Raw genomic sequence first — 12,028 nt, forward strand, 5'->3', positions numbered from 1 at the left:
AGAGCAAGGAAAATTTTGCTTAGTTGAATTCCTGTATGAAGATTGCAGTTTAGAGACATGGATCATGCTTGAGGTTCGTCAGTGGGTTAGAGTGCTTGAGGTTTTAAGATCCGATATGTTTCGGGACATATCTTGTATTGACTTCAAATGCCTCAACAGTGGAAAGCTAATATTCAGCCCAAGGTTCACCGAAAGAGGATGGTTTTTTTACGCTATCAATAGCGAATCATTTGAACCTGTTGATTTTGGTGACGACAGCAGAGCTCTGCGGGAAATAGCTATCCCATTTGAGGAAAGTTTGATACTTCTATCTCAAGACTGAAAAAATAATAATGATTATCATGTTTGAATCATATTTCAAATAACTCCGGGATTTGTACCTCTTGCGATTGAATCTATAGTACTATGGGTAGCTAATTTCAACCTTGAATAATTTTATTTGAAGATCTTTACACCACATTATCCACGTAGCATAATTTCATAATCTTTTATGCCATTGGTGGTAATGGGAGACAAGCTTACTGGGATAAAGAAATAGCGAATCCTCCCATCATCCTCCCATATGTTGGATATGTCTTGCACATCTTACATGTAAGGTCCTGGTTGTTCACACCTTTGAGTCAGTTAAGCGAAGATTAAAACTTGACGATTTTGACTTTGTTCACACCTTTGGTTCTTCAAACGTTCGAAGTGAGGAAATGTTTAATCGTGCTTTATCAAGAGGGAACTCTTCTCAAGCCTTTCAACGGCAGACTTGAGGCAATACTCGTGCAAATAATTGAGAAACATTTAGAGGCAATAACAACCATACAATTCCTCCTAAATTCTTTATAAAAGTAAAAATAAAAAGAACTTCATAATCACCAATATTAATCCCTGAAATATTCAAAACAGTTATCCTATATAAACTACTTGCAATCAACACCAATCATCACTAAAAGAAATCAAATTCAAGATAATTATCCAAACCTTTCTGCTCAGGAGCAGGTGTAGCAGCAGCAGCCTTTTCGCTTGTTGATGCTGTTGGAGCAGGTAATCTCTCAATCTCGACAGGCTTTGGGATCTCAGGTGGAGTAGCACAGCGTATCAATGCCCAATTAACACCTTCAAAGAAAGGGTGCTGCTTGATCTCAGTTGCCCCTCGTTTATAGGCCAATCTATGTTGTGGTTCCTTTACAAGCAACCCCCTTATGAGATCCCTGGCTGCAAAACTGACAACCGGCGATTCTGGAAAACGCAGAGGCTGACCCACAACATTAAACAGTGTAGCTCGATTTCCAGATCCCTTAAAAGGAGTTTTACCAAACAGTAATTCATACAGAAAGATTCCAAAAGTCCACCAATCAACAGCACTTCCATGACCTTCACCCTTAATGATCTCGGGTGCCAAGTATTCATGCGTCCCAACAAAAGACATAGACCGGGCATCAGTTGGCTCAGCAACGAGCTCAGGTAATGGGCTGACTTGGTTACCTATGTCATTTTTAGGTTTCCTGTCCTTCTTGGACTTGCTTGAAAAGAGGCGTGGTGAGAAGCATGTTGTAGGGACTACGCAGGATGGCTGAATGCAGGAAGGCTCAATGCAAGCTGGTTGGACACAGTAAACGGGATTTTTCCGGAATGGGTCAGATTCCATAGATGAGGTTTTGACAAGAGTTGGGCTAACAGCACAGCGGAGTGAAAGGTCAAAGTCAGAGAGCATTATGTGTCCATCATCCCTCACAAGGACATTTTCTGGCTTAAGATCACGGTAGACAATACCAAGCATGTGGAGGTACTCTAGACTTAGCAGGACCTCTGCTACATAGAATCTGCAGGTTAAATGAAATACAACATTTAGTTAATAACAAGTATCATATAACATATAAAACATTGTCTCCATGATATCTCACCACCCCCCCCCCCCTTTTTCTTTCTCTCCCCGGGGCCCCTAAAATTGCTGCTGATTCATGATTGAGCCACTGACCATCTTACACTTATCTTTGAAAATAGTTTTTCGATTTAGTGGTGGAGGTTTTGTACAGCTTTGGAACTGAAGGCCGTAAAAGAACTAATCTTTAGGTTAAAAAAAATAAGAAGCTTTTTTAACTAATATTCTGCATGATCTGATGAATGAACAAGCTTTGAAGATATGCAACTAAAGTTCATTCAAGGCTCTAGAGGAAGCTACTAGAAATCATACAAGCATTACAACAACATTCTGCCACATGTGAGTTCCAAGTTTCATCAGTTATGGCTTTAAGAATACAGCTTGAGAACTTTGTCTATATAATATAAGTCAAGTTTCAGACTCTACTTAACATGCACAGGCAATATTCTGACTCATAGGCATATGATGGGGATAGGCAACTAACTCAACCTAATGAAATAATTCATCTTAGAAGAAGAACAAAGGCCATGGCCATAACATGGAAATAGCTCAACATATTCGATACACTTAATTACAGATTCCTGAAAGTAATAAACAAAATTTTCCTTTTCAAGGATAGGGTGTTTGTTTAACCATCCAAGGCTAAAGGGGTAAACAGAAAAAAATATTAAGCTGAATGTGAATCAGAACATGCACATCAACTAAAATGAAGGGCACATTACTTTATGGTTTATCAAAATAATAATAATATTATGGTTAAGCTAGCTTAACATACTTGACTGCCTGCTCAGGGAAATGCTTTCCTGGCTGCCTCTGCCGCAGAGTGTGCAAATCTCCTCCAGGACAGAACTCCATTACCAAACACGAGAACTTATCTGTCTCAAAGTGAGTGTATAATGTTGGAAGGAAGGGATGGTCCAGAGATTGAAGTATCTCTCGTTCTGTCTGAGCACGAAGCAGCTTCTTCCGAGTTGCTAGAGACCCTTTATCCATAACCTTCATTGCAAAGTAGCATTTAGTTCCACTTAACTCAGACAGATAGACACTACCAATGTCCCCACAGCCAAGCCTCTTCAGCAGTCTAAAATGGCCCAAACCCAAAACCCCATCTCTTGCTCGAATAGCTTGGATGGCTTCCCATCTCATGTCATTTGCTTTGTGCGGTTTGCTGATACTGGTACTAAAGCTGCTAGAGGTACTCTCATCGCTTACATCACTGCTTGTGCTACCTCTACACATACTGCTCTTTCCACTCTCAACAAAATCAACACGATCACTAATCTTGGCACTTCCACTGGTTTTGGCAAGACTGCTGGTCCCATCACTAACTTTCGCAGAAAATGAACTGTTCTTCACGCTCTCATACTCTGATGTCTTTTTTTCTTGATCGACAGAACCTTCCAGTGAGCCTCTTGTCTCATTGACAGCAGAATCTACACCAGTTGCTGCTTGCTCAAGAAGTAAGGAAGAACTTGAATCAAATTTATTAATTAAAGAATTGGACAACACCTTTTGATTAGAATTTGGTGAGACTTTATTTTCAGCACCTTCACCCCTAACCTCCTTTAATGTGTGCTGAACATATTTCGGTAATTCTTTGGGCACTACTAACTCAGGTTTGCTTGCCTTTAAAAACTGTGGAGCTAAAGGCCTCAGATCATTTGCCTCTACTGTCTGAAAGCCTGCTGTTTTCTGTTGCTGTCTCGTGGAAGCTCTCGCACCAGATTTTGAGGCCATCAGACATAACAAAGAGTTTAGAATATATCAGATTGAATCAATCTACTGCTCAGCATCCATCATCGACGAACTATATCTTGCACTGGTAGCATAACTACATCTCCACTCTGTCAAAACCAGCATTTCAGCAATTACAGACATCAGTAGCAAATTATTGCAAAAACCATTGCAACGCAAACAGAAAGATTATCTATATTTAATCGTAACAACACTTTAAGCCCCAGAGATAGAGAGAGAGAGAGAGCTAGCTACAAAGATGGTGTGCCTGGAAGTATGTCATGAAGTTCATTAATAATAAAATACAGGGGCGTAGACGAAAATTAATACAAGTGGAGTTTTACTCCAGCACCCTTTTCAGTTTTCGCACGATCCAAACAATAGAAAAGATCACACAATTAGATCTGATAGTGCCCATAGAGAATGCTGAAAAGTTCAGCTAAATATGAGTAAAAATGTCAACTTTTAGCAAGCATAACACCTAAAACCCCACCAGTAAATTAAGTTTAATTTCCTCGGAATTTAAATAATTCAAGCACAAAGATGCATGTAGACTCGACCACATGATGTAGAAGATGTATGAAGATTGACAGTCAGCCATCTAACTCGATCTGTCATTTTCCTATACCCAAGTAAAGGTAAATTCTCCAAAACGAATGAGAAAACTTAAGGGAAAAAATAAGAAGTCAGAACAGATACAAAAGACTCGAGGACCACCAAAAAGAAGTAGAGAATAAGTTAGCGAGCAACCAATTAGATATCCAATTTCTGAACACATTTTATGCAAAAACTCAAAGAGATAAACCTACTGCAGTCAACTACAATAGCATGAAGAAACTCCATTTACACCAAAACCCGGATCTCCCTCACAAAGCGATAGACATCAGGGAAAACCCAGCACAGATCCACAGACACAGAACGACCCAGGAGCAAAAAGCAAGTTTAGAAGGTATAGCAATGGAATTCCATCAATAAAAACGCAGTGAAGCTAAAACGGTAGGAGAGAGAAAGCCCGAAAAAAGGAGTACCTGATTGCAAATTGCAAGGTTCACACACTTCAGCGGCTTTGCTCTGGCAGTGAAAAGAAAAGAGAATAGCACTGTCCAAAAGGGGAAATGGAGCTGTCCTGAGAGCTTATTAAAGCCAGCGTAGACCAGAGAGAGAAGCCTGAATGGGAAGCTGAAGATAGCTTATATGGAAGTTAATTACAATGGAGGACTAGGCTTCAGCTTCTGGCAGATATCAGGCAGATAGAGGGGGGAGAGGAGGGTCAAACCAAAGCCAAGGAAAGCTTTTTTGCTTTTTTTATTTCTCGTTGCGTGCGAATTTCAATTGGTTTATGCATACTTCATCCATCAACAGTCAAAATTATCAAAATGCCCTTCATTCTTTTTTCCGTTTTCTTTTTAATTGTATTTGTTTGTTTTTACCCTTGTCTTCTTCATCAGCTCTTTTGTTTTCCATTTCTTAACTATTTTGAAGTAAATTTCAAACTACGATTCTTTTTAATTTTTCAAATTACAATAAAACCTTTAATTTCTCATTTTGTTGACTTCTTTTAAATATGATCTAATATTAAATTTATAAAATAGATTTAACGTATCACATGAAATTAAATCAAATTATTTTTATAAAATCTTTTTAGAAAGATTAAAAAACCTCTCTATTTTTATTCATCATAACTAAATTAATTTTCTTGTTGTTTATTGCTTTTGATGTGTCTATCTACATTTTAAAAGACATTCATTCATGAGTCAACCTAAACAGGTGCTAACCTAAAACATTATGAGGATAAAAAAACTCGTTGTGCTTAACTGCCCATATATGGTTTTCAAATATGTTTAAAAATTCATGAAACTCAGAAATAGTTGACTTTTTTAAAAAACTATTTAATTTCCTTTCCCATAATGTGAAAAATATGTTCTAAACGACAAGTTTGAATTAATAATACCTGACTTCTAATCAATATCCAAGAGAACTTGCCTTTTACTAAAGTTAATTAGGTATTGCTATCTTCAGCTACTAATTATTTCTAGAGTTACATTATATATAGTTATTTTTATGTATTTTTTATATATTTTATTAATATAATTGATTAAAATAATTATTTTATATTAAAAAAATTATGTAACCAATCATATTAGTAAAATATGCAAATGGATACGCAAAAGTAACTATATATAAAATTTTTATTATTTTCAAATACCATTTTTTATTCAATTTGAATTGTTAAGATACTGAAAAAATAAGTGACATTGCATAATCTTGATATATTATTGAATCTTAACTGATCAAAGTGTGCATTATAAAATAATAATAATAATTATTATTATTATTATTATTATTATTATAAAAGATGTAATTTGGTGGGAAGTGATCAGAACCATTCAATGTGTAACATTATTGTAATGTACGAGATCCTAACTCTGTCATCCCTCTACCAAATGTTCACAACAGTCTTTCTTTTGCTTGGCAAAAGAGTCATGCTATATATAAGACAGAATATTCGTTAATTTGGTAAGTAACTACATCCAATGAAGAGAAACGATACTAGCCTTTAACTCTATTTAAAAAATAAATAAATAAATTTTTAGCAGTAATTTCCACTTTTTTAAAAAATAAAAAAAGAAATGCATCCGTATAACTTATACGTCTTAAAATTATATTTAACATTTCTCTCCAATTAATAATACATACAACTAATTAGAATACATATTGCACAACAAAAATTATAGTAGATCAGTTGTACGTTTAGTTTTCATGGCATGCAACATTACAGGCATGAAAATACTTTATATTATTTTGGTAGTATTAAGAGATCATTGGTGAATTTTTGGAGAATATGAATTAATATCGGGTACGCGTACTTATATATTTAATATTATTCAAAAAATTATACAAATAATTATAAATATGAGTGCAATTCATTTATATATCTCTCACAATTTTTATAAATCTTATAATTTGAACAAGAAACTTCTAAATTAGCTTAAGTGGTAAAGATCTTAGATTTGAGGATATGCTTTATAGGTCTAAGATTTAAATTCTCTTAGGTACAAATAATCTATAGGAATCATCGGATTAGAAGATTTTTTTCTCAAATTATCCGAAATGTACTTGTAAAAAACTCCTTATTAAAGACATGTACATCCTTAAAATTAGTTAGGAGATTGTTCATAGACACCCGATTCGAATAAGACAATAATAATTTGAACAAAAACTCAAATCCAAATCGTCCCAACTTATAGATCCATACTACAAAATTTCTGCAATTAATGTCATTTAGACAGTGTCCAAACATGTCTCCTATGAGCCAACTGATCAGTACTAGCTACTTCAAGTACTAAGTTGGAAACGACAACGAATCAACTTTCGTCGGCAACTTTCATTAATTTACCACTGTATTGGTACTGGATTTCTCTTGTCGTAGGTGGACAACTTTATTTATTTATTGAAGTCGTAATTTCCTCTTGTCGTAGGTGGACAAAATAACTAATTCAATGTCTTTATTTTGACGTCACATATATTATTAACCATTCTTTAATTTTATATCACATTTGAGATTGGTTTTTATTTTAACTTTGTATATATTCATAACATAATATAAAAATATATTTAATTAAATCTATTATTTTTTATCGAGTTAAGTTTTCGAGATAAATGAAAATTTTACATAATATTATAACAGTTGTCATGAGTTTGAATCATAAATATACGTTTATCTTGTTTAATTAAATATTCTATATGTTACACTGATCTCTCATTTAAAAAAAATCTGATCCACGCGTAAGGGAGAGTTCGTACTTATCTTGAACAAATAGTGGTACCTTTCATGTATATATAGTATATATGTAACTTTGATGTACAACATACATAAAGATTAGGGGCAGTGCTACTTATTATCAATCTTGGGAGCTACAACTTCGTGGAAGAAGCCTCCTTCCTAATGGCCAGATCAAGAACAAAGCATTTTTGGCCGAAACCACGCTGCATATATCCCACCTCACCCTTCCAAACACAGAGGGCCAGATTATAAAGGGATAAAGTCAATGTGTGTATCATGATAAGAATTTATTTATTTATTTATTTTATAAACGAGTCTAATTACGAATATTACTTGTAACCATAAATCTCGGAGGAGTATCAAACAAGAAAAAAGATCTAAGATACTAAAACAAAATTTATTAAATTAATTTTGAAAAATGCTAATATGTCCCATGAGTTTGCTCTCTCATTTAGACCGCTAATGTATTTACTTTTTTTCTTTACTTAATGATTAAGGAAATTATTTTTAATATATTTGTATATTTTTTTATTTTTTAAAAATATTTAAATATTTTTAAAAAATAAATAAAAAATAAAAAGTAAAATTTATACTAGTCAACACACCCAACTATTAAATCTGGACGACACACTAGCACCACCTATTAATTTTTAGCAGGAGTTGTGATCTCCGAAACTTGGCATATTACTCCAAAGTATGGAGATATTATTTATTTTTAAAATATTGTCATGTCAAATATACTATGATCGATATATCTTATATCTTGTCCATTAAGTATAAGTTTTTTTTAAGGCTATACACACTAAAAAAATAAATAAATAAATAAAAGTCTATCCACACTGCTCCATGCATAGAGCCTAGAGGTGCGAGCTAGTCACAGTTTACCACATGCATGCAGGTATTTGTTTAGAAGCTAAAAGTACTAGAAGTTTGATGCATGCAGTGGTCCTGCATGCGCGCGCGCGCGCGCACACACATATATATATATATATATATATATATATATTTACAGTTTTATTATTTATTGTTATCATAATTAAGCATTATTGGTGCTGATGATAAGATCAGCCATGAACCATATATACTCGAGATCATCATGACACCATGCCAGGAATGCATGCAGGTGACTGAGATCTGATCTGGGGTCCATGCATTCCGTGAAGAATGCTGTCCCTGTTTGATTCCTTTAGTTTTCCACATCTTTTGTAGCAGTGACGATGGAATATGTTCTTGTTTGATCACTTTTTTCTTCCTTTAATATTTTGGGAATCCCACCAAAAACCTGCATCTATACCAACAAAAAAGAAAAAAAAAATGGAATTGATGGACCTTGAAATCTTATTAATATCTCGTAGCCTTTAATTTGTTTGCAGAATTATATATTTAACCAAATTTAGAGATAAAATTAACTCAAATCGATCCATAATATATGAATAATCGTCTTTATCGCAAAATAATTAAGGGGCATCTTTTAGAAAGGAGAGGATGCAATATTTATTAGGATGTAGGGTTACAATGTGTGGAGATGGGGAAAGAGGATAATCAAACCAAAAATAAGACAAATAGATAGAGTTTATGAATGTGTTTGAGATGGAGAAAAAGGCTACAAATCGCCATCCTATAACAAAATAAAAGAAGTGAGTGAGCCCTACTTGCAGGGACCATGCATGACATAATCATCTAGAGAACTCTTAAATGTCTAAATCTGGCGTACGTGCGTACTAGGACGTCCTTATTTGGATAGGGAAGCCGACATGCATGCATGCCGGGCCATTACTCTCCTGAGTTCTGCACATATATAATGTAGATCTGATTTTATCACTTGTCGCACGTAGGGGCCGGTTGATGTTGGCAACCCATTGTCTAAACTTGTACAATAATTCCCTTTGCATAGCATGCAATAGACGCGATTTCTGCATCTAATTCTCACCATGGAATTCGACAGCAACTAGCTAGCTAGCTAGCTAGCATGCCAGCCTGCATCTTTTTTTCTTACAGATGGTTCTTAATTGGGCCAGAACATTTGGAGTTCAATAATCGAGCCCATGTCAACTTTTGCAAGAGATGTGGAAAGCATCTCTGAATAAGTACGATAGAAATGCTTTAGATGGTTAGCTTGAAATGGTATTTATTTTATAATAAAAATAATTTTATAATTTAATATATATATATTATATGCACATTAAATTAAGTTAATTTATAAATTTATTTTTATGAAATATTCTCTTTATTACTAAAGTATTTCTAAGCTAATTTTTGAAAAATTACAAAGAACAAGCATTGCATATGAATAATTATGAACCAGAGATTTTGCTATGAAATTTGATTCAGTTGAACTCTCATGTGCAGATGTTTGTATGATCAGAAGCCGTCTTCTTTGATAAAATAGAAAGTTGCAATAAAGATAATATAATAATGCCCAGCCTAGTAAGCCCGCTGAGAGGGACATAATTCAAGCAACGAAGTAAATTGCATTATTTAGGCAAAGACCAAAAGGACGGCTAATTCAGCACGTAAGATGATGATCCAGATCACATGCATGACAGTATTTGTCTCCTTATCTTAGCAATAACAACAACAACAATAGGAATAATGGCAAACTAGAGCCGTGCCCCTTCAAGATTTCTTAAGGCTCCCTAAATGTTCCTCCATCATTTCTTTTGTTTGTTTGTTTTTTGTATTTTTCTGGGAGAATAGAAGAAGCTAGTACTCCATGCATTACAAGGGGAAGTAGGGACGGGCCGGTCACAAACCAGTATGGTTTGAGGTTCCATATCATGTATCGAGATGGAATGACATGGAGTTTGAGATACAAGAATACTTTCAAATAGTATTAAATACTCAATAAATATCAATAAATAATATGCATACGAGTTGCAGGACAATATTCTATATATGTGGATGATATCCTCTAGATAAGAAGCAGTGACACAATAGTATTGGCATGTTGGATAATTTGTGAAGCTAAAAGGCACACAATTCCTTAAATATGTCTTTACACTTAGGACGTCTAGTTTGAATAGATAGATACTTATATCTCATCATATCTCATCTTAATATTTAAATATCACAAACATGAATATTTTTCAATCTCAAATGATCAAATTTTTTATTTAATCATTATCTAATTATTACAATTTTTCTAAATTTTCAAACAAAACATAAAAAATAATTCAACTTTTTCAAATCTTATAGTAAAAATTATATGAAAAAATTATATTTTAACTATTAATGAAATGTTTAGCACACCGAGCTCCAAACTTGATCAGCAGCAACTCAAAGAAAGTGGGGGGCTCGATGATGAAACATCTTCGATACCTAAATTAGTCCACTATTCTTTAGAGAGAGTTTTTGTATGTATGAGAGCATGGAGAGTAATTCTAATCTAGTACTTGGCTTTTATATTGTCTGCTGAGGGGTCCCCTATACCTCGCATCAGCCATCAAGGGCGTCTGTCTTTTGTGTGGGGCCTCCGTGTCATTGTCGTCGTTGTGGCATGGCTTTCCCGGGTCACATCCTTGTGGCAGGCTAGTGAGTGCAGCCACCTTCCGCACACTATGTCAGGGACATGAGATAATGTTGCACAAACTATCAAGGACAGGGCACGTCACCATAATCCCAGTCCACATTTTGTATTAGTACGTAAGGGCAATGTGGCCTTATCATTACGTGAGTGTGCAGGGCGATGTTAGAAATATTGAAATCCCATCACCCCATATTTGCTTCTTTGTCACTTGGGCCCTGGGCCTCTTTCTCCTTTCTCTGACTCGTGGGCCGACTACACCTTGGTCACTAGGTTCCTCTGGATAGGCTAGGCCGAGCCCGGTATGGGTCGTAAACATTCATTTCACTAATAATATTTTAATTTTATAATATTTTTATTCAACTTTTTCTCTCTTATTTCTCAAAACCCCCATAAAACATTTTAACTCAAACCATTTATAGCTAACTCATCTCATCTCAACTAAAATATCTCATTACTATCTACAAACTATTTCAACTCATTTCATCTCAACTCACTATCTAAACTAGACCTTAAATGCACTGTTCGAATGCTGACAGACGAGGGAGATTCCAAATTTTCATTTTTATTTTGATTCTTTGCAACCCAAATAAGCTCCAATCTATTTGTCTCTTAGATTCAAACAAAGTACTTGTAGGCAGCAGCCCTTTTTCTGCTTCTGTCATTATAACTAATCTTACCAAGAAAGTAAATAAATAACAATAATAATAACAATTCTAATTTTTTTTTCTTAAAATAATTGTCATACTCCTTGGCATTTCTATCTAACGGCACGTCTTGGGGCCAAACACATATTTCCAGAGGAAAATTATGTATTGAGTTGTTATGATCTTGGGATGTAAAAGTTGGGTCACCTAGCTAGGGTGCATGCATCCATGATTCATTAGGTATTCATTGGAATCACGTTGATTTATGTTTGATAACAAACTATGAGCTGGTAATAATTGCATTTTGCGTTAGTTGAAGTTTGTTTTTTTCTTCTTCTTCTTTTTAACCAACTTGGCATTAGAATTCCAGTTAGAAAGTACAAGAAAAGGGATTGAGGATTCCAAAAAAAGCCTCATTCCAATCAAAGTACTCCATACATATTAATCAGACCCATTGCAATTTATAAACA

General features: G+C 34.6%; 1 protein-coding gene across 1 annotated transcript; it reads right to left on the reverse strand.

Moving 5' to 3' along the window:
• Positions 1 to 804: 804 nt before the first annotated feature.
• On the reverse strand, positions 805 to 4,913 carry LOC122276018 (serine/threonine-protein kinase D6PKL2). Its single transcript, XM_043085429.1, has 3 exons — positions 4,633 to 4,913; positions 2,646 to 3,714; positions 805 to 1,811 (listed from the first exon to the last, which is right to left on the reverse strand). Exons 2-3 carry the CDS (start codon positions 3,605 to 3,607, stop codon positions 935 to 937), a joined length of 1,839 nt encoding a protein of 612 aa, XP_042941363.1. The 5' UTR covers positions 3,608 to 3,714; positions 4,633 to 4,913; the 3' UTR covers positions 805 to 934.
• Positions 4,914 to 12,028: the final 7,115 nt, after the last annotated feature.

The sequence above is a fragment of the Carya illinoinensis genome, chromosome 9 (assembly GCF_018687715.1).
Source record: "Carya illinoinensis cultivar Pawnee chromosome 9, C.illinoinensisPawnee_v1, whole genome shotgun sequence".
Lineage (NCBI taxonomy): Eukaryota > Viridiplantae > Streptophyta > Magnoliopsida > Fagales > Juglandaceae > Carya > Carya illinoinensis.

Coding starts and splice junctions, on each gene's coding strand:
- LOC122276018 (XM_043085429.1), bottom strand. CDS start 3,607: ATGGCCTCAAAATCTGGTGCGAGAGCTTCCACGAGACAGCAACAGAAA. Junction 1,812..2,645: donor TTCCCTGAGCAGGCAGTCAA/GTATGTTAAGCT, acceptor TTTAACCTGCAG/ATTCTATGTAGCAGAGGTCC.